Below are 27,995 nucleotides of genomic sequence, written 5' to 3'. Positions count from 1 at the left end.
AAAAATTAAAGGTTATTAAAGGTTTACAATTAGGAGTTTAAACGAGCCGAAGCGAGTCGAGATTTGGACTAATTCAACCGAATCTCGACATAATTTTATGATGTTCAAACTTGATCTCGAATTTGGCGAACTCAAAATGTCAAGCTTGACCTCGAGTTCGACTCAAATTCAGGTCGAGTTCGAACTTAAAAAAGTAATTATTTTATTTTTAAAAAATAAATAAAATAATAATTTTTCTTAATAAATAATAAAATATTAGGAATATGTATGTAAGTTTACTATTAAAATAAAAAAAATATATATATATATAATCGCGTTCGAACAGGTTTGGAATTTAACGAGTTTAATATTTTTGAATTAGAGTTCGAACTCGAGTTCGATTTAGTCAATACAAACTCGACTCAAGTTTGATGTTGACCAAACTCAAGTCGAGCTTGAACTAGAACTGCTCACGATTGTAATTACAAACATTCTCGATAGTAATTGTTATTGGGTTTCAATTTGTGGCTCTTTTTCTACTTCTTTTTTTTTTATTTAAAGATATTTTGGACATGGACGTGTGCCATCCAATAGTTTTAATTATACCTGACAATTGGGCGGGTTAATATTGGATTTTCATTTAAATGGGTTATATACAACCCGTCCAACTTTAGATTGGATTAATTTTGGGTTGGGTCATATTGGGTCATCTTAAATCCATGACCCAAATATGATCCAAGACCCAAATATGATCCAATATATTAATTAATAGATTTTGATAGATAAACTCTCTCAAATATATTTTCACATACCAAAAAAAAATTTCACACACATAAACGCATTTTCACATAGATAGACATATTTTCACACACTAAAACACTTACAGATACAAACACACGTTCACTTTTTAAGCTCTTTTGAAATACTTTATTTTTACACATACAAACACACTAAAATACATATGTATGATATGAGGGGAGATGGGGGGTTTTGGCGTGGGTTAGTGGTGTCAGAAATGGATTTAGCGTGGTGTGTATTTTGTAGTAAAATGAAGAAGGAATCGTGCCATAGTCGAAAGATTGACTGCAAGTTTCGTACCGGTGATCGTATGCATGCATGGATACAGGACTATGAAATAATGCTACGAGGAAGATTATGCCTACATGAGAAAGACCGGAGCAGAGGGTCAGGAGGAGCTGCTGATACGGTTGCATTTTCAGATGGTGCAGTACTGCCTGGTGCCAAAGCCAGGCCTAGCTAGGAGACCTACTCAGCTTTCGGCCAAACTACTTTCTAAATCTTGGGAATTTTAGAAATCACAGAAGTAGGTTATGCGGTGCTTGCTAATTCCTTTTGGTCCACGACATTAACAAATACTGAAAATAAAGGATGGGATTGATGAGGAGACTTGTCAAGCATACGGGATATTGAAGTCTTTGTCGATGTCATTTTTGTGCTTCAATCCACCAGCAAATCAATGGACTCGTCATGAGGGCAGATTAATTAAATCAGTCTACACGTAAAAAGTCATGCAGGCAGAAGAAAGGATATGGCTTGGCAGACTTATGCTCTAGAATGGACGAATCCGGTGCAGTCTCCATATTACCACCAAGGCATGCTTTGCTAATATTTGTATCCCAAGTAATCCATAATTCTATTAGTAAGTTTTGGTTAAATGGACTCATCATATTCTCTGCGACTTCTCCCATGGGATTGCAACAAGTGAATATCTATCTGGTGAATGGCCATCGCGTATAAACCAAACCCCACCAGGTTCACTCTTCTCAACTTGCTCTGTTGCCACCTTAGCTGCTTTAGCTTTATTTATTGCTTCATAGAGTATGGCCGGAGCTCTTCCAAAATTTGGTTGCAAGCAGTGACGGAGTCAGGATTTTTTTTTTGGGGCATGTAATATAAATATAACTATTTTCAATTGAAAAAAGATAAAAGTTATGTTAACATACTTTGAAATTTCAACATCTTTTCTTTGAAGTAAATTGAGCTCTACGCTCTTTCATATAACTAAATTCATCTATGATTGAATCACTACTAAAATTTTCAGCAACTTCCTTTTCTATATATACAGTTAGACAAATCATTCAAGAAATTATCTTCCATCTTGTTTTGGAGCTTTGTCTTAATTATTTTCATAATTGAAAATACCCGCTCTGTAGTTGCAGTTGATACACGAAGAGTAAGAACAAGTCTAATCAATCTATCAATAAGAAGATATATCACTGATTTTCTTGTCTTCACCAAGTCTTGACATAGCTCATTAATACCAGATAATTCTTGCAATTCATGATGATTTGGAATGTCGAGCTCAAAATGTTGAAGTTTTATTCTTAGAAGTACTAGTTCTTGCTCCATAAAATCATTCGGATAGAACTTCTCTGCATACAAATATCATCAATCTTGAACAGCATAAATCCATTTCTAGGATCTAAAGTAGTGCTCAAAACAAGCAATTCCACGTTATGATCATTAAACCTGCTATGTAACTCTTGCAATTGATAATCAATTGTTGCAAGAAATATATCTACTCGATAATAATGCTCCACACTAATCTCATCATGATGATTTCGAGATCTACCACGTCTTGCAATATATTGAGCATTCATACATGGGATATCAATTGGATGTTGCTCACAAAATAATTTAACTTTCACCAAGAAATCATCCCATCCCGAATCTCGAAAATTCTTCAGTAGCTTTGTTGTGCTTGAGACAAGATGCATTGCATTCAAAATATCTTGAGATTTACGTTGTAATGCTATACAAAGAAGATGAGTAATTTCCATAATGTCTTTCATAAGATGCAAAGTGAAAACAAACTTAAAGGATAACAACTTATTCAAAGCAAAATTTGCATCTCCACATTGAGAGTATGAACCTCCATCTACTGCTGTTACTTAAAATCACACAAGTAGCATTGAACATTTTTAGTAAACTAGAAATAGAATCCAAATGAGAACCCCAACGAGTATCTCCAGCTCGTTTTAAAGTGCCAATTTGATTAAGCCCCCTTTCAGTTTCAAGTTCACCATTAGCAATCTTAGTAGCAACTTCAATTGCTTGAACCTCCTTTAATTCATCATTACGTTTGCTAGATGCAGTAACAATGTTGATAATGAAAACTAAATTGGAGAAGAATTGGTGAACAGAAGCCACTTCTCTAAAAGCTGCAACATTAGCAAGTTGAAACCTATGAGCCAAACAATGAATGTAATAGGCATATGGACATTCATGGCAAATTAAAGCTTGCAAGCCGTTCCATTCAAAGATGACTAATTCATATATATATATATATATATATATATATATATATATATATATATATATATATATCAACTCTCATAATATAAACTAAAATTATAAAAATTTAGGGAGGGCCAATTTTATTTTACACACATATTTACATATTATGAATTAAAATTTTCAAAACTTAGGGGGGCCATGGCCCCTCTCTGCCCCCCTTGGCTCCATCATTGGTTGCAAGTCTCCCTTTCAAAACTATTGTTGAAGAAAAAAGACGCGCAAATTTTAAGACAGGAGGACACCGGGGTATAGGAATTGTGGGGTTACAAGAAGCAATCGTCAGTGCAAGGTCCGCGTCGCTGAATCTTCCACAGAAGAAGTTCAGTCTATGTAAGTGCATATTATCTTTTGGATCTGGATTGTAATTAATTAGTAGTAGTTTTGAACAAGTCAGGAATCTAAAGCCAGAAAGCTTATAATAGTAGCACGTAATTACCAGGGCATATCCGATTTGACTGCAAGAGTAGCAATCAAAATTATGTGGTGATTAGTAGAGCAGGCAACTCATTGACTTTCCAGTATAGACATGAAAAGCAGCTACAAGTGAAACTGCAGTTGAAAATTGGCTCAAGCAAAATGGCAACTTTTAGTCCTAAGGCTAATCTTTTTAACACAGGGTTAAGGAAGTTATCTAAGGGAGACCCACTAAAGTCCAAACTCCAGGCAATTGCTGGAAGGGATCTCAATAGATCTTAAACACTCACACTAGACTCTATACTAGACCGATGTGGGAGAAAAGGGGAAGAGAAACACTCGACTTAAGCCAGCTATTAACCCTCGCCCTGCCTCTTGCTTCTTTCTAGCATAGGATTAAGGAAGTTATCTAAGAGGGACCCACTAAAGTCCAACTTCCAGACAATTGCTGACTGGAAGGGACCTCAATAGACCTTAAACACTCACACTCGACTCTATACTAGACCGATGTGGGAGAAAGGGGGGAGGGAAATAGTCCTAAGGCTAATCAGCATGTACAAAATTGTACATTATAGTTCCCGCCTCAATTTTGCTCACTGTTAACGAGGAACTTGCTATCTGGCCCAATTTCATCATGAAATTTAAATTGATGATGTCCAAGATTCTTGGGTGGACTCCCTGGCCACAGGAGGAGACTCTGGAAACGGCTTAGGGGGGATTTTCAAATGCTCAAGGCTACCCTCCAGCATTTCAACTACCTTGCCCATTGATGGACGATCTGTTGGATTCGTCTGGATGCACCACAGTCCTACTAAAATCATCTTTCTTGAAGTATCTTCCTCCTCTTCATTCACGACACCTTGAATCTCCAGGTCCTTCCCAAGTTCTAGATGTTCATATATCCAATCTGGAAAGTATCTCTCACTTGTTTGTTCTGAATCAGTTCCAATTTTCCTTCTCAAGCCGACAATTTCAAGAAGCATCATCCCATAACTGTAGACGTCCGATTTGTGAGAAATGCCACCAAAATTTCGACAAAATACTTCTGGAGCAATGTATCCGGCTGTTCCTCTGGCGCCAATCGTTGATAATATACTCTGTTTCTGTTTACATAATCTAGCCAGACCAAAATCAGAGATCTTGGGACAGAAGTCTTTGTCCAACAGAATGTTCTGAGGCTTTATGTCAAAGTGAACAATTCTTGTGTTGCAACCTTTGTGTAGATACTCCAAACCTCGGGCAGTGCCAACCGCAATTTCGTATAACGTTTTCCACTCCAACTGACAATCTTTAGTCATATCCCCGGATGATCGCTTCTGATATATGAATTTATCCAAGGATCCATTAGGCATGAACTCATAGATTAGTGCCCTCTTAGTCCTGTCGTAGCAGAAACCTAAGAGATTGACCACATTAACATGGGAAGTTCTGCTGATACTCGCGACCTCATTGATGAATTCTTCTCCATTTCCAGTGGTATCATTTAAGACTTTTACTGCCACCAGACGGCCATCAGATAGCTTACCTCTGTACACGCTACCATATCCTCCGTGTCCTAATTTTTTAGAAAATGAATTGGTCATCTTCTTGATTTCTGAATATTTGTACAGCTTCGGAGCAACTGATCCATAATTCCTCATGAATGCTTCGACTTGTTGGTTATTCCCTTCGTCCGACTTCCAGTAGATCACTGCTTCCCACGATGAGCACCTTTTGAGAAAGCAGTACAATATGCCCCCAAGTAATATGATCCCAGCAACACATACAGCAACGACAGTCAAGAGGCCTGCAAATGAAGTTTGGATGAGGGATTTCTAATTCATTTCATATTACTCGATGACTGGAGTACAGGATTTACACTCAGTCACACAGCATTGCCCCTCTGAAAATACAATTTCTGACTTATTCTTATCCAAATCCTTGATTCTTTCAGGTCCTTGGTATCAAACAAGATTGACTTGTATTTTTACCTGGCACCCAGATTTGGCAACCTTCCGGGCTGCGAGTTTAAAAATCTTAATTTAGTAGAAGTTATTGGTTGGACTAAAGTAACTTACCCTAGTAAGGGATCATGTCCAACTGAGCCTTAAATAATGGGAGTGGAAGGAGAGAGAGGGGGGGGGGGGGGGGTTGGGGAACTGCTCCCAACAACCCTCAACTTCTTGAAGATACCCTTTTAGTTATAGAAAATTTCATTAAGTTTTAGTTATTGCAAAATTAAGGGGACAAAAAAAAGGAACGTCTTCGAATCTTTTAAGTTATTGAGTGTGGACAAAGGTTACAATAATTGAAAAAACAAAAAAAGAATAATAACAAGTCATAAAGGATAGTAAAACAACTCATTGTATCTTTATATATTAATTTAATTTTTGAGACATTACTATTAATATTATTCTTATTTTGATTGTATTTTTAAAATTTTATTCATGTGCATTTAATTTTATTTAGTAATCTTTTTTATCTATACCAAATAAGTTATTATTTTTAATGTATTAATGTCAAAGAAGTTTTATTACTTATTGTTTAGTATCATACTAATATTGCACATAGTGTTGACATTTCTTTTTGGTGCATAATATTTACTTGTGATCTAAACTGTACTGCTCATTTGTCATTTAATTTAATTATCAATATATTTCAAAAAAATTATAGTGCTCAAAAACCAACTAAGGTTTAGCTAAGTTGGCTATCGGGGAGGGACTCTTGAGCGTAGGTTGGGGGATTTTAAACCCCATAACTTGCATTTCAAAGACATAACAGATCATATGGAAGATCAGAACATTAGCAAGAAAATGAGTTCGCATGTATGCTATACGCACATCGGCCACCTGGCCGAGCATAATTCAATGCCGACAAAGAACGGGAAAGGTTCTAGTACTGGCATCATGTGATTATGAGTTCAAGAAAAGTTCGGCCATTAGGTGGACTCTATACTTCCAAGGAAGTGGGGTGGATTTTGCTGCTTTATCATTTGGAAAGTCAGGACTGCTGCCGGACAATGAGGGCATTTCAGGAAACGATCACGAGAACAACCCTTAGTACCATAATAGACCAAATTTTGCTCTGAGACAATAACCACAGATGCATAAGTTTGAGTTTGTCATAGTTAGAATGAGGCAGTACCTCCTGGAGTGCCGAGACCACTTTTACCGCCTACAGGAATCAAAACACCAAGAAGCATTAGCACTGAGACATATGATAGACAAAAACCACATAATGATGTAAGGCGGATGCGAAGTGATAAACCAGTCTTATATGAACAAAAGAAAGTTCAGGCAGAGTAGCAGAGCACACTAATATGTGCAGATGCTATAAAATGGATAACCACATTGATAAACCTAAATGGGATGATCATAAAACCATCAACAATCAGGGATTGATTAGTGAAGCCATCGGCATAATTTTCTCATGACACGTACGAACTAATGCAAGCGCTTTCAAGCATCATAAATCATTCAGGATCAACAATAAACAAATCAAAATAATGACATCCAAAATTCAAGTGTCAGCTAACGCCAATAAGCTTACCGTTTCTAAATTTCTACACATTCAAAAACCGAGTCTTGGAACCAGGCAGTCAAATAATTTACCAAAACTACTACCTTGTAATGCTGCAGAAGCATTTTGACTACCTTCCGAAAGAGGTGGAGGTGCCAATGCACAGAACCTATCCCCCACAAACGCAGACGGGCTGACCCAAATCCGAATCAAACCCGCATTGCCCACCGACCCGGGTACACTCGGAACAATTATTCTTACACAGGTCGCTATAATTTACGCTAAAACCTGCATTACAGCCTCAGAAAGACTTATCTCATTACTCACGAGCCTCGCCCCAGCACTCCTCAGTATTGGCACCGTAACACTGACGCTGCAATTAATGAATCTCAAAATGGGGTCACTGGGAATCGGCCCGACTATGTAATAAGCATCCGTAAAGTTCACTCCGGGAATACTACAACTGAATAAATTCTGGGGCTTAATAGACATAGCCGAGGAATTGCACCGGTAGATTATACTCAAAGCATCGTCGTCCAGGTCGCCGATGGAGAAGAAGGTCGAATTGAGGGTGGAATTGGTGAAATGGGATAGGCAGGTGTTGTTGTAGAGGTCCGAGCGGGAAAGGGTCAATCTTTTGAGGGTCTGATCGAGTTGGAGGACTCGGTAAGTGACGGAGTTGTGAGTCAACTCGGCGACGTTGTTGGGCTGCTGGCAGGTGAGTCTAAACTCGGGAAGTCCACAGTGGTCGGGGCGGTCTCCCCCGGTGAAGGGGAAGGTGACGTTGGTGATGGAGCCGCAGTTGAAGGTTTTATCGCAGTTAATGAAAGTGGTGGCAGTAGGGGCGACGCCATCGCAAAACGACAACGCAAAGAAGGCGAAGCAGATAACTGGTGTGACGAGGAGAGATTGAATGAGAGTGAGAGTGAAAGGCATTTGGGAACTGGAGAGCGGGAATGCAAGTGAGAGAGGAGGGAGGAGATGGCATTTTGGTAAAAGGGTGGCGCTGTCATTGGTTGACCGACGTGGTGCATGAGAAGTGCAATGAATGTTTTGTGGGGACAACTTTCTCTCTATTTCTTAATGCAAATCATGGATGAGGATGGTCTCGTGTTGGGGGGGGTGGGGGGGATTTCAAAAAATTGTTTATTGGAGGAGGGAAGACGACGAAGAAAATTCTATTACTACTACGAATGATGGCTAACTGATATCTGGTTTGTTTGGATAGAGATTTATTAGCCAAAATTTATTTGCTTACATCATCATTACAATTTCCAACGCACCTTTTTATCTTCTCAATTACCTTTTTATCTCACAGACATCACATCACAAAAAGTGTTACAGTAAAAATATTTCAAATAATTTACAATCCAAACAGAGCTATCGTTTTGATTTATGGAAAAAAAGAGTCAGCTGTAGTCCAATGATTTTTTTTCAAAGATTAATCGCCCACACATTTTGACATTCCTTTTATCTGTACTTTATCAAAATTGCACTTTTTATTAGAAAAAATCAGATCAAACGCAGCAAACTACCAAGAATTATTTTTTTCTTTTCTTTTTTTTTTTTTGGCTGGAAGCCTGGAATTATGATGATGTAAAGAATGCACGAGATTGAGGAATAACACCAGAGCTTTTCTCCTGATGAAATCTGAATATAGGAAAATATTCAGATCAAACGCAGAAGAAAGGCTATAACGCCTATCTGAGAGCAAATTATCTTTTGAACTTCATCCACCCAACATCCGCTAAAAACCAAGAGATCGGACCATTTGGTTTACGAGGACTAACCATTTTCATTCAAAGAACCAGAAACAACCAAAAAAGAATGCATAGTATAGAAATCCTACAACAAATGGTCATATGCATAAAACTTCATATTTCTCGATTTATGTCATAATAATGGAAAAGTATCTGCAAATGTGATGGATGAGCACGCCATGTAACAAGTTAAAAATAAAGGAGATCAGGAGAAAGAAAGCGAAGCCAAGAAGATACCACAAACTAACAAACAAGTCTAGAATACCTAACCAGGCTTTCAGGAAAAATAATGAGAACAACCCCTGATGCCATATAGAAGGAGAGATCTATAACTAACAGCCTAGCAAAATGAAGAGAAAGACCGATCAATTGGCCATGAGATTAAAAGAACAAACAGGACCCACTACACAAGCTAATTGACACTGAAGATTTGGATGACGAGGGCGTACCATTTCTATTGGGATGGCAGGCAAATGAGTTGGAACGAGTGTCATACCCGCACCGGCCACCTGTGTTAGAGCAATTATTGCAGGCTGTATTATTTGCTTCATATCGCAAAGGAAAGCCGGTGGTAAGTGCGGCTCGAAGATCCGTAGTATTGAATATGGCCGTATTACTGAAGAGACTCGGAAATGCGGCGCGATTAATGGGAACCCTGATGTTATCAGTACAAGCACTACGTGTGTTGCTGTTGGCTGCACTACTTGTCTGGAAAAAATTGGCAGTTGGTGTGGTGCTATTGACAGTGCAATTAAACTGATTTGGCTGTTGAAGGATGTTGGCAGTAGTGCAATTATAGAACAGAATGATGTTATCGACGGTGTTGGGGTAACTGAAGATGTTGAAATTCAAGGTGGTGTTAAGGAAATACTGAGGACAATTATTATCCCACAGATCGTCTCTGGCAACAGTAAGAGTTTGAGATGAGGTATCTACAGAGGAGAGAATCCGGTATGCAAGGGGGCCAACCGTAAACCGAGGGACGTTCCCTTGGCAGCTTAGATTCAAACCTGGATAGCCACAACTTTCCGGGCGATCCCCACCCCAGAATGGATAAGTAAAGTCAATATTTCCACACCGAAACGGCTCACTGCAGGTTTCAAATTGTTGTTGATCCTGGCTGAAAGATTTCGGGATGTGAAGTAAAGTGAAGCTGGTGATCATCAGAAAGAACGAAAGGGTTGGAAGGCGATCCTCGGAATGCATCGTTGGACAGAGAGAAAGAAGGGTAGGAACTAGGAAGAGTTTGCAAGTTGGAAATGTTGCTCCCAGTTCATTTGGTGGGAATAGATCACGAGAGATATTTCAGTGAAGCCGTTTTAGCTTGAAGAACTTGACCTTTGGGGCTTTTGACTAAGATGATGAGCCTGTCTTTGTTTGGTTAAGTATTCATATCCAAAGACAGAGGCAGAGTATGGTAGCTTACGCTAATGAAAGTGAAGCAACCGAACTTGAAACAACGGAAAGTGAAGAACCCAATATACATGGAAACAAGTTCATATATGCATGGAAACATGTAAAAAGAGAAACTAAAATGCTTTCAAAACTAAATGACACGGTTGAGTTTACACAGCACAAATCCTTATTTTCTCTCAGCTGCCTCACTTAAGTGCATCCCACTAGATCCAAATGATGCTATTTGACTACAGCCAAAGTCACAGAACCAAGTGAATAAATTAACCAACACGATGGTCCTCACGGAAAATCAGCGGACTTAACCCTGTTTTTCTCCTAAGCCTCTATCAACACGTTTTGCTCCTAAGCCTCTATCAACACGTTTTTCTCCCAAGACTCCTCAGTCATGTTTGGCTTCTTAGACTTTTCAAGTCGACTATCTAAACAGCTTCTGGAACGTCAGGTCTCGCTGTTCCCCAAACCATGAATATAGTTTAATAATAGCTGAAATGCACTTCCAAAACGCTAAGGAATGCTCGATTGTTGACTAGTAAAAATTCACCCAAAGAATTAGCCCCACTACACTAATTTCGTTTCTGACTGGTGTAGAAATCTGTGTACGGCATATATCAATGCTGTAATATTGATGCAGGACTGTGGAATGATGAATGCTAGGAGGAGCTGCTGATATGCATGCATTTTCAGAGGGTGCATTACTAAGTACTAACTACTCCGTGCCAAAGCCAAGCCTAGGAGCACCAGTTACTTTGTTGGTTGGCGAGCTGCTTTAATTCTTGATGGATTTCGAAAATCCAATGAATTCTTGCTTAACATATTCCTTTTTTTTGTCAAGACCACTAATAACTGCAGTAGATAAAGGGTGAGATTGATGACGAGACTTATTGTTAGACTTCATTCTTCTTTGAACTTCAAATTTTGGGGCACAGCAAATTAGTCGATTTTGAAATGATATGCTATGAACTCTCATTATTGTTATGCTACCAAATAGCATTATTGTTATGCTATGAACTCTCATTTAGTCCACACGCGAAAAGTCATGAATGTAGGAAGGATGCCGTGTGGGTACACCTTTGTATAGAGAAGACCAAGTCCCTTTTCTCCATAGCTTGCTCAAATGAGGAAAATTTCTCACCATAATAGATGAAGGCCGCCCCAATAAGACCACCGCAAACATCTGTAGGCGGGAAGACCGTCTCGGTAAAACCGAGCCGGGATGACCATCCTCACCAAGCAAGCAAACTGATTTGGTGGCTGCTCTGCTAGGTTCGGAGGAGTGGTGCAATTTTAGGACAGAGTTAAGTTATAGACGTTCTTAGGATAATTGAAGAAGTTGGAATTGAAGGTGGTGTTATGGAGAAATTGAGGACAGTTATCACTCCAAAGATCATCTCTGGCAACAATGAGAGTGCTCGTGGTGGTATCCACAGGGAAGAGGATACGGTGCGAAACAGGTGGAACCGTGAGCCTAGGAATGTTAGCTTGGCAACTTACCTGGAAGCCCACAAGAATTTGGGCGATTCTCACCCCAGAAAGGACAAGTGAAGGTAATATTTCCACACTGATAGGGCACCCCACAGGTTACACAGTGCTGATTCTGGCAGAAAGATCTTGGGATGTGAATTAAAGTGAAGATTGTGAGTATAAACGAGTGAAAGGGTTGGAAGGAAACCTTTCAGATGCATCATTTACACGGAGGAAAAAAAGCCAGGAAAAAAGCGAAGTGGATCCCGGAATTACATTCACAAAAATTATCTTGACAAGAAGGACATATTATTGTTACTGGTTTCTCACAAGGAAAATGAAGCCATCCCTGAACTTTGGATGCATTGCTCAAGTGGGGTGAATGGCTTGGACATTGACAAAGTCTGATGGTAAAACAGTCTAATGCATTTAATCAAATATTCTCCCGTGAATGTCAATAAATGTCAATAATTGGTCAGTGGACTACTACATTCGCTAATCTCATTTCTTTTTTTTTTTTTTAATTTTTTCTACTAAATATAAGTTGAATTTGATCCATCTCCCAGCTTCGTGTAGTGACTTGCCATGTTGTTGTATTCTTGAGAAAGGTCAAGATGGGCTGTACGAAATATCTTGGCCGCTGTTGATTCCCTGTTCTCTTTTTCCAATTCGTTGGCTTTGTTATTCCATCATCCTGGTCAACCGGCCTAAACATAAATATTGAAGAAATGAAGAAAGTATAACAGAGTCATCCAGTCGAACGGTCTTTGCCATCATTTTCAGGTCTGACTACGCACTCCTCTTCTTTGTAACCCTATGTTTTTTTTTTTTGGGGGGGGGGGGGGGGGGGGGGTTCTATAACTGCTTAAAACAATAAATCCACTCGATCGTTTTAGTCACAAGGCAAGAGGATTAGGGATTGGTAGCCAAAGCGTATAGATTTGTAACTGAAGCAACTGAACTTAAAATAACAGAACGCCAAAAGTAAAGAGACAGAATGATGTACAAAAACATGTTAACTCGTACATGGAAATGGAAACGGAAACTATATTGCTCTCAAATCAAAATCACAGTTGAATGTACAAAGCAGAAAAGGAGGTAAAAGAAGACAGAAATTCTTATTTCTTCTCTGCCTCACCTAAGAGCATCCCCCGTAGATGCAAATGATGCTATTTGACACTAGAATACAGCCAAGGATACAGAACCAAGATATGATGATTCCTTGCAAATGTTATTAGCCAATAAGTTAACCAACATCACGGTCCTCGTGCCAAATCACCAGACTAAACCCTTCTTCCTCCTAAACCTATCAACACGATCTGTGCTCATGCGGGACTTCTCAGTCTTGTTTGGCTTCTTGGATTTTTCAAGTCGACTGTCTAAACTGTTTCTAGAAATCTCTGGAACGTCAGCCCGCAGTTCAAATGTGTCCTTGGTAGTGCTTTCAGTTGCTTTGTTCTGATTGTTGCTGTCAACTGATACTTTTTCAGTACCATTTGTCACAGGCTTTGATTTACCAAGTGCCAATACAAATTTTTTCAAGTGTTTTATGTACTCGGGGTAAAGTTCAAGATTGCAATGGCCACCACCATTTATCCATACGGGTTCATACTTTTGCTTGCAATGCTCCCAAAGCTGCTTTCCATGAGAACAATCAACAACTTCATCTGCTGTTCCCTAAACCATGGAAACAAGATTCATATCTGAAATGTGCTTCCGAAACACTGCTGATTAATGACAAGTGTTTGACTATAGGCAGAGGGGTGTTCAGTAAAGAAAGGGCGAGTACCAGAAAGAGGATTGAAGATCCCAAGTAGGGAAGGAAAAGGAGAACTTACATGAATCACCAGGACGGGACAATTTATCATACCAATCTTGTCAATATTCTGAAACAAGCAAGGTTAGTGAATAAGCAGTCCTGAATCAACTGTAAGTCACTTTACGGATGCTTAACTCAGGATCATGTTACCTTGTATATGTCAAACCAGTATGTCCGTTTGACAGGGTACAAAACTCTTATCCCTGACATAATTGGACTATGTAAGACGACACCTCTCAAGTTTGGTATGCGAGATGCAAGGTCAACAGTTGGCCCGCTGCCAACAGATTGACCATACAGTATCAACTGTTCATCTTTCACTCCATATTGCTCCTTCAGGCATTTATATATTGCATCAATATCCGCATATGTATTATACTCAGAGGGCTGTTTCAGGAGAGGAAAAAGGAAGACTGTGTTACTTTCTGAGCCAAAATTAAAAAAAGAGTATTCTAGGGCCACAGGATGCACTGGGTTTAGTGAAGTCATTGTACAACAAATGCAAGATTTTACAAAGTGAAGTACTAAAATGCTTCTTTACTAGGCAAGTCTACATGGTCTCTCTCTCTCTCTCTCTCTCTCTCTCTCTCTCTCTGTGGATGGAGTGAAGCTTGATCTCCAGAGAAAAATTATGACACCTTGAAGAATGGGAGCTTCAGATTGAATAAGCCCTCCACTCTGAAATATAGAACACTTGAAACTTTTAGTCAAACCTCAACAGAAGGAATTTCCGTATGAATCATCAAAGGGCTAGAAAATGTGAGTTCAGAATCAATTAATCTTCCAGATGGGGACAGGGAGTGCACAACTACGCCATCAAGTGATTAAGGAGCAAAAGAATAACCCATCACATTGGAAGAAGCGTGGGTATATCTAACCTTTCCAGTGGATTGTCCATAGCCAGAGTAATCATATCTGCATGGGAGTAATGTGACTATTAAGCTCACCAAATGATTGACATGACATGAAGCACAAGAACAAAAGCGAAACAATTAATCCAAGTAAATAATTTACCAAGTCATACACATATGAAAGAGCATATCACCGACAAAGAAGAAAACAAAAGGGAAAAGGAAAAAAAAAGTACACTCAGTAATTCTTCCATAAAAAAATTCACATCCCAAAGTGGGTGATGATGAGCTACTACCATCAGGAAGCACTCAAATAGGTGGTGCAATATTGAGTAAACAGCAAATGCATGTTTGACATGACTAATTTGAATTTCCTAAAGAGGGAAAAATGGTAGCTCATCACAGCAAAACCTTAGCCCATCAGACAATATCAAAATTAATATGAAAGATCAAATTAACCTGGCCTTCTGCAAAGCGAAAAATGAAGATTTTGTGAACAATAAAAGCCTGAGAGTGAAAAGTTAGTTCTACATTTTCAAGTCACTCTATGTTAATCAAGAGAAACACTTGCTTTTTGTATACTATTCAGTTCGAAACCACACAATATACTCAGTTTGGACTTGTGTACAGGTCAACTGCTTGAGCTTTAGAACTGTTGATGGTTGGACTCGTGAGTTACAATAGCAGATAATAGAGTGTGCTAAAAGTGATTTTGTTTGCTGTGTGGAGTGTGTTGCTTTTGCTGCAACAGTATACTCAGTTTAGAGATGCAGAAACTAGAGGCTGTTCAAGAATGTTCTTCCTTCCCCTTTTGCCATTCATGTTCATATCATCAGAGATTAGAAGCATTGTCTTGGGTTGGAGACCAATTGCTAGATTGAGACAGAACCTAGAGATTTGTTTACCATTAGGCGTTCCCTTGTTGTTCTTAACGTGCTGTAATTATTAGCAAGTGATAGCTGCTGTATGCGTAGTTACTTTTATTAGAAGAGTACATCTGATGTATTTGTCTCGGGGAATCTCCTGCTTGTGTATGCGTCAATGATCAATCAATAGAGGCACATAGCTTACAAAAACCCAAAAAAATAAATAAATAAATAAAACCAACACAAACAATTTTCCAAGATGGCACTTTTCCCAGATGACTAATTTTTACCAGGACTTGGGCCAAATGTACATTAGGAAAGAAATTTTGAAGCTCATCAGGCATCAATATAGAAAAAATCATTGATACATAACAATCTTTTTTGTTTTTAATCATTAGGGCCTAATTAAGTGGTTTACCAAAATGAATCAACTATTATCTTGGCTGATTCAAAAAGTGCTCTCTCATTGTTCAAATATAACTTCGTCACTTGAAGATTTCATAAACATCTAGTTCTATGAATGCAACATCAACTTGCTTCTTACTAACCATTACATCGCTCAGCTAGCAGGCAGTTTCTTCAGACGCGGTTACCTACTTATTCTATTCTTCCAAACTCCAGAGTTTGTAGTGTCTTTGCATAACACTTAAACAATGCTGTTGTCCGAAAATCTACAGTAGACGAAAGAAGTTTGGACATAACTGTTCTCCATAGGAAGCTTCCCAGCCTGAAGTGGCACTATTGGCTTTTAAGACAAATAGTTAGACAACTTCAACCAATGACCACATCATCTGTTCTTTCAGAGATTTAATTTCCCCTTAGAAAGACTATCTTCTTGCCTAAAAGCAGAAATCTTCCCCTCCCCACCCCCCAAAAAAAAAAAACATTTTTACCTAACCGAAGGTTTAATATGAAAAATTTGAGCACTCGTACTTTTAGCATCCCAGCTCACAGAATACCAATAAAAACCATAGAAACTGCACAAGATTAACTTATTTATTGGGAAACCAGAACACCCTTTATATATATATTTTTTCACAAATCACCTAAATTAGGACAAAATACTGTATTTGCAATCAAATCAAAACAGAAAAAATAAAGAATAAGCTAAAGGCTGCGACTTGAGCTACCAGTAAACAAATAATAAAAAAAAAAAAAACAAAGCTTTACCCCATTAAATTAACCCGAAGACGAAGACTTAATTCGACGAAGAGCTCAAACATCTGCCCTAAATCCGCAGCATTACCATGAGAGTACAGCATAGTAGCCGATGCCTTTGGATGCTTCACATGGACGGCCACTATATCATTTCCACGTCGAGTCCTAAGCTTCAGTACGTCGACGTCGTCTCTCCTCGGGACCTCAGGTATGCACAATTTTCCGCCGCAAGAGTTGTCCGCCACCACCGTGTACGACGGAGGACTAGGTGGGAAAAAAGCAAACTTAGCCGCGATTGATGACGTCACCCCACCCATTATTTCTCAACCTCGGCAAAAGTATTATATCTTCTGAATTCATAAAGAAAGCCACTTTTTCGGCTTCTTTCCAACGTTTTGTGGGCTCAATCTATCTTCTTCTTCGATCTCCTTCTCGGGTTTTCTAATTTAAGGAAGCGTGTCTACAGCGCTGGAGAGAAGAGAGGGGCTGCTGGTGGTGGCGGCGCGTGATTATGGAATAGGAGGTGCGTGTAAAGGGAAAACTGGGGAAAAATGTGTGTGGAGGAGGAGATTTCGAAGATGCGTTTTTTGGAATTTTAACGTTGGAGGCTTTCAAGTTTTTGCAAAAAGGGGCTGAGTTTGGATGATATTATCGCCTGACGGCGGGCCGTGGACGGAAACATACGAATGAAAATGGGATCTGACAAATTGGTTAGCAGAGGCTATAAATGGAAATTTATTTCTGTTTTCTTTTGGGATTTTATTAAAGTATTTATTACAGTATTGTAAAGTTAACTCGGACCCCATTAGTACAGTATTAATTTTACGGCTACTAATATGAACATTTTCTAGAATCTTTTCAAGTGTGGTTGGCCCAATGGAAATGGAATTAAGCTAAACTTCAAACAGTAGTATACAATATGAGCAGATTGTAAAGTTGTTGCATTAGTGTATATCACATCCTACCATGTTATTATGTCTGTTTCTTGTTGTTTTTGTTGGGATAACAACACATGTTTGGTTTGATAGAATATTATTTGAAATAATTATTGTAACATTTTTTGTGATGTGATGTGAGATAAAAAGGTGATTGAAAATATAAAAAAATGGATTGAAAAATATGTTTATGATGCAAGTGAAATATTATTTAAAATAATTCAGCAATCCAAACACACTCGACAAATTTGGGAATTTGGCAAATATAATGGGTTTTTGCATGATACTCTATTACGAATAGGTAATCTAGTTGTATTTCTGCCTATATCGATACAGGAGAAAACTGTAACTCCAAAAATGTAATCTTCTAGAAGAATTTTTTGCTCAACTATGTAAGATTGAGATTGCAATTAATGGATAGCAATGAAAAAAGAATAAGGCAAGTGGTTATTGTTTGTGCATTTGTTGTTATAGTTTCGAGCAATTAACTTTCGATACAACAATATAAGTACAACATGTAGATGTGCATTTTACAGAGAAGTGCATTAACGTTACTTCGGACAAAATACATTACCCAAAAACTCAAAAACATTTCTTAGAGAAGCAATGACCATTTTGTGTCGCCCATACCATACGTAGGTTCAACTCTTTAAAATAAATTTTTGGCTAAAATATATTTTTAATCAAGGTAATTTAATGAATGCCATATACTTCCCAGCCAACAAAATCGCTTTTGATTAGCTTCACAATACGAAGAGTTTTTTTTTTTTTTTTTTAAGAATTTCTCGTTAAAGATGTTGGATTTTGGTGCTATTTTGTTTGCTTGATAGTACTACATTAACTCCTAAGAAATCAATGCGCTTCCAACAGTCCACCTTGTCCTGTCACAAGTGTCGTGACGCACCAAAGGAGAGCTGACCGCTTATATGAATGCAAACTCATTGACGCCTAAGAATTTCTTGACGTTTCCCATCTTCCTTAACAATAAATTATCTCTCATTTTTCTCTCCTCTCCGAATCCCTTGTCATCACTCTATCACACATCAAAATTGGAACATTACTTGAATTTGTGAATTTTAACAATCCCACTCTCATTAAGACCATGCATGTCATTCAATGTTTTTGTAATGTATGGTTAATGTAGTATCTTTTTTCTGAAACTTTTATAGAAAAATATATTATAACAATCTGATGTATATGAGATAAAAAATTGATTGAAAAATAATGTGTACACAAAAAATATAAAAAAATTTTAAGAAAATATGGTAATCCAAATAAGGCGAATTAGCCCCCGGGTGTAGAGCGGCTAGCCGAGGGATGTCCTCTTTAGGGCCTTTGGTCGCGTGGTCGACTCTCACCTTGTTAACAAACTCTGGTTCCTTGATGGGGCGGGGGCAAGGGCCCAGTGGAGGACTAGTCGATTGCCAATGCAGTCGGATACTCCACTGAAGGAAAAAAAAAAGGCGAATTATATTGAGAGTTATACATGAATACAATAAAAAATGGGATTGGTGGAGTAATCACATATAGTTAGTCAGGTTATGAGTTGAGTGGAAGAAACACAGCCAGCCAAAACCCAAAGGAAGAAGGGGTGACAATAATAATAGAATGGGGAAGGCAATTGGAGAGAAATGGACCACCATACCATACAATTACGTTACATGCATTATTAAGGGCTTATGGGGGTGTGGGGTGGAGGATGCTGCACAAGGAAGACCAGTCACTTTTGATGTTTCAATGACCTAACTTCATCAGCCACGACAAGTGAAGATGAAAGAATACTTGGAGCAAAATTTCCATTTACTTTGGTGTTCTTTCTAGTTTATAAAGTTTTTCTTTGGCCCCCACTTTCAACAACAAAACCTTTGCCCTGCTATTGCTGATGCTGGCTAGCCCAGTGCCAAGATAGGTGCTCTCCTTTGCATTTTTCTTTGTCCTAATCTTTCTTTTCTTTTCTTTTTTTATCGATACGATAGGCCTATAATTATTCTATGCTACAAGGTGGGGAGTACCTGAAAAGATCGAGAAAAAATCGAAGAAAACTGAATCACCTACCAGCGTAGACAAGTGCACTACCCCACCAACATTGGTGGTGGCCACTGAGCTAAGAGCTGAGTGCCTAATCTTTCTTTTCTTGCTTTTATACTTTTCATTATCAGACTTTGGAAATGGTAGTTGACGTGGAAAGTGTACTGCATTGAAATGAAACAGTTAGTGTATTAGTACTGGTTATCTCATCTGGGAAAGAAGTTGTTGCGTAGCGGTTAATTTGCATTTTTCTCGACCCATAAATTCCATTCAGCAACACCTCCTGCCTCCTTCCAAAAGGCGCTCAAAATAAAAATTAAAAGATTTCGATTGATCTATTTTACTGGACCGTAATTGAATTCGAACCCCTGATGAGGTTTCTTTTGATGTGTATCTAATGATAAAAAATAACTGAATCAAATCCCTAAAGAGTTTAGTATATAAGGTTTAGGTTTCGTTTCAAAATAATAATTGTTACGAAGAAGAAGTGTAAAAGTTATTTACATGGGCGGAGTAGAATGGTGAACCAAGTCCGCACAATGTTTCTTACGGATCGCCTGAAGAATTGAAAGAAACAAATGAGAGAGAAGCGAAGCGACGAGGAGGATAACGCATATCTCTTGCGAGTTGATTATAGTTGACCTCCAACAGTAAAACCGCCTGCCTTTCTCCATATATTTCCACACGGCTCGTGAGAAAGGTCCAAGTGCATTCACACGGCCTCTTCTTATTAGTAATGTGGATGTTTGAACTTGAACTATAAATCCCACATAAGCATGAACCATCAATTTCATCTGCATCATGATTCGTCCAATCTGGCATGGGATCTAGCCAGTTTGTGCAACCAAATTAAGATTGGCGATTGAGGCCAGCATTTCGTCGTTGTTAATTGGGCAAAGCATGTATAAGCTGCTCGCACAAACAAATTCTAAAGCAGAAATTCCTGATTATCTTTTTGAGAGCCGTTCAGCAGCTTCTTGCCCCTCAGAGTTTCTTTCTGATGCAGTGTTTGCAGGAGGTTCGTTTCACCTCCCTTTTTATGTGTATTTTACTGTGACAAGTGAACCAGCGAAGAGATCATTCTTCTTGATTATTGTGGAAACGGTAATTTGGCATTTTATTATATGCAGATAAATTCTGGGATCTTGAAGCTGCATATGGTCGAGTTGATGGAGTTGTCAAAACTGCTGCAGGATTTTGTGGTGGAAGGATCCGTAAACCTTCATACAGAGAGGTAAGCACAGATATACACTTACCCATAAAAAAAAAAATAGAGATTCACCTTTCGAAGTATGTTTTCCGTTTTCAGGTTTGTGAAGGAAAAAGTGGCCACACTGAAGCCGTGAAAGTAACGTATGACAAGAGGAAAATCGCGTATGGATTTCTCTGTGACATGTTCTGGGAAACTCATGATCCAACCAATAAGGACTTTTTAGTGCGTGAAATTTCTGTTCTTGGCTCTTTTCATCTTTAATGGTCTGTGGACTACATTTTTTTTTGCATGTTCAGCTGACAATTTTATGCGCCTGCAGAATTTTGGTTTAGGTACGCATTATAGGTCAGCTATATTTCACGCAACAGATCAAGAGAGGAAAGAAGCACAACAGTCAAAGATCAGAAGGCAGATGAAGCTTAACAGACGGATTGTAACAAAGATCATTCCATACTCGGGTGAATTCTATCTGGCTGAGAATCATCATCAGAAGTACTATCTGCAGAAGCATTGCTGGCTTTGCGAAAGCTTGAGCCTTCGAAGCACTTGCAACTTTGTAGAGTCCCAGATTGCTTGCAAACTAAACGGGTAATCGAGTTCGCTTCTCTCTTGATTTAGGCTAATATTACACATTCACCTCACTTTCAAATCTCAATTCAATTTTGGCAATGAACTGCATTTGAGAGTTTGAAGTTCATATGAGAAAACGGAGATGTTTATGAGCATGACAACCTTCATGTAGAGTCTTGGCGATGGAAGGGACATTCATCATTGATGAATTGGGAAGAGTTGCAGAAACCTGTCAGCTGCCAAAGCAGAGCATTTCAGCATGTGAAGAGATCATAGGGAGCATAAAAAGAAACCTCGACGGAAATATTCACAAATCAACCATTGTTTCTTAGAGGGAAAAGATTTGTGCGCTCCCAGTTATACAAAATTCAGGCATCGATACAAGAACAGATATATCTGTGAAGAAATATCTGCACCCTCCTTGCAATTGTTGATTCTTTGCCTCTTAATCATGAAATCCATTGCTCCCGTATTGTCCATCTTTCTCTTGTTTGGTGAACACCCTTCTTTTCTCACTGGGAATTGATTAGCATGGTAGAATATTAATCTGCTTTAGGCAAATGTAGCGAAGCGTCGCAGATTATCCATTATTATCCTGTCTGTCTTTGTTGATACGTTATCCATTCCCAGGTGACAGAAAAATGAGCAACCAAAAGTAAGAGAAAGATATGCATTGGATATTACATATTAAATGATGATTCTCATAATGTACCTTGTTCAATTCACTCTCAATTATTGGAGCACAAACTCCAATTATACTTTCCTTCTTCCATGCATACACTGCCTTGTCCTCTGCGCCAAAGGAGGGAATAAGAATGACTGATTCTACTTCCACACTTTTAAAGTTAGTCATGAATTTCCCCAGGCTCAACAATATTCCTGGTCCAGGCTCCACATTACCTGCTGTTGTTCTGCTTTCCAAACCAAAAAAAAAGAAAAAGAAAGAAAAGCAGAGGTCCCATGAAAATTCTCCTTTTGCATGACTAAACGGTGGGTGAGGTTGTGATCTAGCCAGAATACCAATCACGCCTGATGCTTCAATGAAAAATCTCATAGACCATCGTGGAAGTTACTGTGGGCCAATCCAGCTAATTTTCCTGCCTATGAATTACAGTGCCACGATGATCGAGGTCTTCTCCAGGCCCCAAAGTTTTTGTTTTTGTCTCAAGAAACTACACAACCGGTCGATCTCGATACCCGTTAGGCTGGAAGGTCCGCTATAAAATAAATCTGATCTCGTGTTCTATAAAGGGACCATCTAGGCGACAATCCCAGTCAGTCAATCTTCACACATCTGTTCATTAATCTCAAGATTGAATGCACAGAACCCAACTGATAGGATTTTCTCCATTGAAAATTCACAAGGTCGCTGATTGACTTTATAAGTTCTAAATCCAGCAATTGAATTGGACCCACAAAATTTAGAAACCAGGAGGACCACGAGCAAAAGTATGGCTAAGAACCCCACTTTACCTTCGTCAAAAGTGCATAATGGTTATGGAGTTATTGTCAAAGATGAAATAAAGAGGGGCAGAAATGAGACAGATCTTGAAATTAAATTATTAATCACCATTCTAGTAGCTTTTCCATTTGGCCTGTCGTCCTGATCTGTGACACTCTTTATAAAAGATTCTACCCCACCTTCAAAAACAGACGCAATTTTATTTGGAGTAAATAAAAAAAAAAAAATGCAACTCTTGCCTTCAAGGTCAATGTATGACTCATCGTTTGTTGGTTTAGTTTGCAAAATGACGTAGCATAAATATGTGCTAAAGCTCAGTCGTGTGAGAGTCGATTTGAGACAATTGGCCGGTTGAGTTTTGGGACAGTGCCCGTGGAATCATGCGACTCTTCTACATAGTACATAGCCATGTCCCCATGTGCAGCGGTTTACCAATTACTTACCAAAGGATGACGCTCGCTATAAGTTCTAGTAAATTTTTCTAAGATGCTGAAACAAAATCTTTTTCGTTATTTTCTTGTGTTTCAGTACCAACTACCAACTCTTGATTTCTTGTGTTACGGTACCGAGATTGCCGTCAAAGTATCTTAATCAACAACTTTGAAGATAACTATTGTCTTCTCTTCTCTTTTTTTTTAATTTTTTAATACCCTCCCCACGGCATTCGTCTTACTTTCAAGTGTCAGGCACAGAAAAGATTTTAACAGCTCTCTTTCCTCGCCATTGAGCCAATCAATCTCAGTGGTTCCTTGAAGATAACTGTCAAATACAGAATTCGAAAGTCATAGGAGACATGAGTTAAAGTTGAAAATCCTAGAATTTTATATATTTCCCTAGGTAAATTTAGGATAGATTAATGTTCAGATGATAAGCAAACTAATGGCAAAAATTTTCGAGCTTTGCCCTTCCTGAGTTGCCTTAACCTCGGTGAGATAACGCAATTCAATTCCACTTTCTAGTCTAATGGCACATTTTCTTCCACTTGCTGACATTTCCAATGGCCCCTTTCCCTTTTCTTGACATTTCTTTTTCAATGTTGTTCTTTTGAGTAACTATCAATACACAAATTCATGTCCGTATATGCTCATCATTTAACCAAATAATGATGACACAAATATACCAGCAATTGACGCTCAGCTTGCTGTTAAAACCTCTCCTATATATCTCCTTTTTCGTATTTAGTTTCAACATACATTAACCCCCCAAAAAAAAAATCAACTCTAATGTTCCCAATTATTATTATTTTTTTTCATAAAAGCTCATTGGGTACAAAATTCAGGCACGTGTAAATGGAATAACATGCAGCAATGTGGATATTGTCCTTTTTGTCCCCTGTTCTCTTCATTTCTACTTTTTTTTTTTTTTTTCAAAATTAACCTTCTCTTCATTCAATTTGGTGGAAGAAAAATGAAAATTGCTTTTTTTTCCCCCTTAAAAATAACTCATCCATGGCCGAGACGGTGCTCCTGCCAACTCTCTCTCTAACTATTGCTGTCATTTGACAATGGAATACAAGAGGTCCAACAAACCAGTCAATTCATGCCTCAGAACGGACAATAATTTGACTTGGCAGAATCAAAGTAGCAAACAGATTGCTAAACTCATTCTGACTCCCAACTCCCACATACCTATCCAAAAGCCCAAAAAGAAAACAAAAAAATTAAAAGCAATTTTGAAGTTATTAATTTAGATTAATATCTGATGGAGATGAACCTAAAGGCCGCCCTATTCCTAAACGTCAGTTGGCAAATAAAATATCATCTGAAAAATAGAAACTAAATTAGAAACAAATAATGGAATAAAGGTGAAGCTAAAACTTTTAAATCAAATTTAAATAAGAGGTAGTATAATATATAGTTTAATTTTTCTCAGATTTTTGGGTACAATTTTTATAAAATTACTCGGGTATGGTAACCAGCACAGGTCTCCATGCCCTCCTAAGCAACCGTTGCCGAAACGTCGCTGATAACGGTCTAAGCTGTCGGCCCCCGCCACCTCTCCTCAATCCAAACCCGCCACTCGCACCACCGACGCCGCCGCCGACGCCGCTACTAACCCCACCGGACAACAACCCTTCTCTAACATTCTCCGACACCCTCTCGTCAAACGTCGGCGGCGACGAAACGAACAAGTCCCTCAGCTTATGACTCACCATCAACTCCTTCCCTTTCTCCGGCGAGTTCCTCTCGCACCCCCTCCGATCCGGAGAACCCTCTTCCCGGCGCGGAATCCTCCTGCTACCACTTCCCCCGCGGCTGAGCAACATCCTCAGCGTCTTCCTCCGGCGGAGGTGTATAACTGGGCTCGCTGATGGGCTTCTCGTCGGACTCCCGGCGACCGCACACTGCGTGGCTAATAGCTTAAATTTCTGCAACGTCGCCATAATAAACAATTGATGGGCGTAAAATTCTAAATTGTCAAGAAATGAAAATGGTTTGAGGAATAAATTGTAGTTTTAAGAGTAAATTAAGCGGGAGATTAGGGAGAAGAAGTGAGATCTGGACTTGTTTTTGGTGAAAGAATAAAGGGTGGCCATGGAAATTTGGAACGTAGAGAGGATGCTGCCTTTTTCAAAACTTGTCAAAGTGAAATTGAGTGAGTGAACAGAAATATATACAAAGTAGCAGTACGATTTTAGTAGTAGAAATAACGAACAGAGAAGGGGATTGAAAAATTGGGGTATACGGACGGCTCTAAGACGGTATATAATATAATAAGGATCGGACTCGTTTGTTTGGTTCTGTATCGGCACTTTCCCCATTCCCATCGATACCAAGGCATTATTTGTTACACGTGGCAATCAGCGGTGCTTCTAACTGGTCCTTCTGTGGGTCCCACACTGTATGTATTTTTATTTTATTCTTTTTCATTTTAGGATTTTTTATTCCTTTTAGCAGGTCGAGTTGATAAAATGCTATTGGGGTTTTGAGTTTTAAAATGTGCATAATTGCATGTCTAGATTTCGTGGTCATACGAGACATTATTAGAAATGAAGCACTCTCAAGGTATTTCATGAGTTTAATGATGCATACCTTACCCAATCTGTCAGTGGATATTGGATCTTTAATTATGAGATTGTCGTTTTCAAATAATAATTAATACTTTTAGGTGCTTGTAGAATTAATTGAAAAATATTAGCCGTATGTTGTGTGTTTGACGTGCACCTCTGGATCATATATCAGGGGATCATATGATTTAGTACTACAATTTTGATTGACCGCACATAATAATGTGAAAATTCAATTCTTTGGACATGTTTTTAAAACTCGTATTGACTGTAATAAGATCAAGGGTTTTAAAAATGTAACAGGTGTTCATTGGACATTCGTTAACGCTTTTATAATTCACATAACTTATTATTATATACACATGTTAATAATTATTCTCATTCCTTACATTTATATATTTTTCTTGTTTAATCTTACATACTTTCACTTACATTTATTTACTTTCTCTAATTAATCTTAAATTTTAAAAATATGACATCTGAAATATATTTTAACGAGTAGGCACCCGTTAGACAGATCTTAAGATCAAACATATATATAAACGGAAATCCTTACACACATACAAGAGTTGAGGAGGTTGTGAGATCTCCTTTATAAGTTTGGTTATGGAATATACTTATGTCCATTTGATATATTATAACCGATCTCAGTTAAATATTTGCCTTGTTTGGATTGCGATTTTTCGTCGAAAAATTACGTCGTTTTCCGTGATCACATTTCCCTATTACCTTTTTTCCTCACATACATCAAATCGCTACAGTAATTTTTTCATGAAAAATCATGAAAAATGCAATGCAAACACAACCTTAGTTTATTTATTCTTTGGTCACCTTTTCCTGACCCTTAATTTTGGAGTTTTATGGACATAATCACTTGGTGGCCTGGCAAATCTTGCTGGATAAAGTAATCCTCTACTTGCAACTTCAGTAAAGCATTCCCGCAAAGGCTGTACGGTCGTACACCGCCAACTTTGACGCCTGTCAAAACTACTGCTGTTCCAACACCATGGTACATACTTTACGTAATACCTTGGTATTTGAATATTCACCATTTTGCAATTTGTAGTAAAATTTTGTCCAATACTTTTATTTCCATTTAACTTTACCTGCTGATTTCACTGGCGAAGAAGTTGAATAAAATTTTGATCACTTCGTGATTGCTCATAAAAACACCACAATTCCGAGCACGACAGTACAGTATAGTAGCAAAACCTTTAGCTTCTTACGCTTTTGTGACCTTTTGCAATAGAAAAGGACAGTGGAGGGAAACCAAATGGCCTGTCATTAATCACTAGCTTTAATTCAGTGGCTACCAGAAAGTGATTAAATCCCTCTGTGGAGGATAGGTTGGATATTCGCACAATACTTACAGTGAAAAGAAAATTAAAAATAATGCTAAAGTATCTTTTATTTTAATCGACTCTATATACTTGTTAGTCTTTTATATATGCTCTTCTGTTTAACGTAGCATAAGTTATAGGATTGTTATCATAGAAAAAAAAAAAAAGAAGGTGTTATTAGTACAAAGAAAGCCCCAGAAAACGACCTGTTATTAGGACAGAGAGAGCCCCGTTGGATCCCAAAAGCATATATTCAATTTTCCCTGTCAACCCACTACGAAATTGTTCAACTATGATTTTTTTTTTTTTTTGGCAATAAAAAGTAAGTGTACCCAAATAGAAATGCTACCTACTTGCAACCCACCATGTCCAGTTGTCCGCCAGTCACCTCCAATTTTTCAGTATTAAACCCTTCATTCTCAGTTCCTTGTGGAGCATCCACTACTTGAATTTGATTGTGGCTTAAGCCCTTAAGGTCAAGTTGCGTGGTGATCAGAGGATAATTTTCACCAAATAAGCAAAAAATAGCCCCAGAGGTTGCACATCATGGGTACCTATTCTTTAAAAAAAAAAAATAACAGTCAGAGAACATCATTTTGTTATGTGCATTCTTGCTTAGTAATCCCAATTGCATTAAATTAAATGGAGGACCATCAATGCTAATTGTTTGGACCATCAATGCCAATTGTTTGGACCATCAATGCCAATTGTTTGGACCATCAATGCTGCACAGACTACTCAAAACAAAACTTTTACACGTTAAGAATTCTTGACTCGAATTTCTGTGTAAACATGGCATTTTCCTTGTTACGTTTTCTGGGAGACATATTGGTATATTCTACCCAGAGATTTGCCTTGTACTCAAATTTGGTTGCAAGTATTGGAAGCTCCATTCAATAT

General features: G+C 38.3%; 4 protein-coding genes across 6 annotated transcripts; 1 reads left to right on the top strand and 3 right to left on the bottom strand.

Annotated features, from left to right (window-relative positions):
• Nucleotides 1-3,690: 3,690 nt before the first annotated feature.
• LOC113701987 (LEAF RUST 10 DISEASE-RESISTANCE LOCUS RECEPTOR-LIKE PROTEIN KINASE-like 2.4) lies at nucleotides 3,691-10,561 on the bottom strand. The gene is made up of 3 exons (XM_072060425.1): nucleotides 9,419-10,561; nucleotides 6,835-6,864; nucleotides 3,691-5,497 (listed from the first exon to the last, which is right to left on the bottom strand). The coding sequence occupies exons 1-3, from the start codon at nucleotides 10,173-10,175 to the stop codon at nucleotides 4,353-4,355; spliced, it is 1,932 nt and encodes a 643-aa protein (XP_071916526.1). The 5' UTR covers nucleotides 10,176-10,561; the 3' UTR covers nucleotides 3,691-4,352.
• A 2,312-nt stretch (nucleotides 10,562-12,873) lies between these two features.
• On the bottom strand, nucleotides 12,874-17,260 carry LOC113701868 (uncharacterized). 3 transcript variants are annotated; one of them, XM_072059062.1, is made up of 6 exons: nucleotides 16,629-17,259; nucleotides 14,544-14,580; nucleotides 14,304-14,343; nucleotides 13,816-14,052; nucleotides 13,685-13,732; nucleotides 12,874-13,523 (listed from the first exon to the last, which is right to left on the bottom strand). In XM_072059062.1, the coding sequence occupies exons 1-6, from the start codon at nucleotides 16,855-16,857 to the stop codon at nucleotides 13,122-13,124; spliced, it is 993 nt and encodes a 330-aa protein (XP_071915163.1). In that variant the 5' UTR covers nucleotides 16,858-17,259; the 3' UTR covers nucleotides 12,874-13,121. The 3 variants fall into 3 exon arrangements, with proteins under 3 accessions (XP_071915163.1, XP_027078540.2, XP_027078541.1); XM_027222739.2 differs by lacking the exon at nucleotides 14,304-14,343 and having other exon boundaries at nucleotides 16,553-17,253; XM_027222740.2 differs by lacking the exon at nucleotides 14,304-14,343 and having other exon boundaries at nucleotides 13,248-13,513; nucleotides 16,553-17,260.
• A 2,993-nt stretch (nucleotides 17,261-20,253) lies between these two features.
• LOC113701338 (uncharacterized) lies at nucleotides 20,254-22,018 on the top strand. The gene is made up of 5 exons (XM_027221938.2): nucleotides 20,254-20,521; nucleotides 20,634-20,737; nucleotides 20,813-20,938; nucleotides 21,036-21,304; nucleotides 21,459-22,018. Exons 1-5 carry the CDS (start codon nucleotides 20,404-20,406, stop codon nucleotides 21,616-21,618), a joined length of 777 nt encoding a protein of 258 aa, XP_027077739.2. The 5' UTR covers nucleotides 20,254-20,403; the 3' UTR covers nucleotides 21,619-22,018.
• Nucleotides 22,019-24,553: 2,535 nt separating this feature from the next.
• On the bottom strand, nucleotides 24,554-25,462 carry LOC113702288 (uncharacterized). The gene has a single exon (XM_027223417.2). It carries the CDS (start codon nucleotides 25,129-25,131, stop codon nucleotides 24,646-24,648), a length of 486 nt encoding a protein of 161 aa, XP_027079218.2. The 5' UTR covers nucleotides 25,132-25,462; the 3' UTR covers nucleotides 24,554-24,645.
• Between the last annotated feature and the right edge of the window lie 2,533 nt (nucleotides 25,463-27,995).

Source organism: Coffea arabica, chromosome 7e (genome assembly GCF_036785885.1).
Source record: "Coffea arabica cultivar ET-39 chromosome 7e, Coffea Arabica ET-39 HiFi, whole genome shotgun sequence".
NCBI lineage: Eukaryota > Viridiplantae > Streptophyta > Magnoliopsida > Gentianales > Rubiaceae > Coffea > Coffea arabica.
This window is presented reverse-complemented; position numbering and strand designations above follow the sequence as displayed.

Bases quoted from the DNA above. Each gene is read 5' to 3' on its own strand.
- LOC113701868 (XM_027222739.2), bottom strand. From the start codon at position 16,857: ATGGGTGGGGTGACGTCATCAATCGCGGCTAAGTTTGCTTTTTTCCCA. The intron at 14,581-16,552 runs GTAAAGCTTTGT...ACTCCCATGCAG, and splicing joins CTTCGGGTTAATTTAATGGG to ATATGATTACTCTGGCTATG. The intron at 14,053-14,543 runs GTTAGATATACC...CTCCTGAAACAG, and splicing joins ATGGACAATCCACTGGAAAG to CCCTCTGAGTATAATACATA.
- LOC113701338 (XM_027221938.2), top strand. From the start codon at position 20,404: ATGTATAAGCTGCTCGCACAAACAAATTCTAAAGCAGAAATTCCTGAT. The intron at 20,522-20,633 runs GTTCGTTTCACC...TATTATATGCAG, and splicing joins TGATGCAGTGTTTGCAGGAG to ATAAATTCTGGGATCTTGAA. The intron at 20,939-21,035 runs GTGCGTGAAATT...ATGCGCCTGCAG, and splicing joins CAACCAATAAGGACTTTTTA to AATTTTGGTTTAGGTACGCA.
- LOC113702288 (XM_027223417.2), bottom strand. From the start codon at position 25,131: ATGGCGACGTTGCAGAAATTTAAGCTATTAGCCACGCAGTGTGCGGTC.
- LOC113701987 (XM_072060425.1), bottom strand. From the start codon at position 10,175: ATGCATTCCGAGGATCGCCTTCCAACCCTTTCGTTCTTTCTGATGATC. The intron at 6,865-9,418 runs GTACGCCCTCGT...TGATTCCTGTAG, and splicing joins CTGCCATCCCAATAGAAATG to GCGGTAAAAGTGGTCTCGGC. The intron at 5,498-6,834 runs GTACTGCCTCAT...CTTCATTTGCAG, and splicing joins TGGTCTCGGCACTCCAGGAG to GCCTCTTGACTGTCGTTGCT.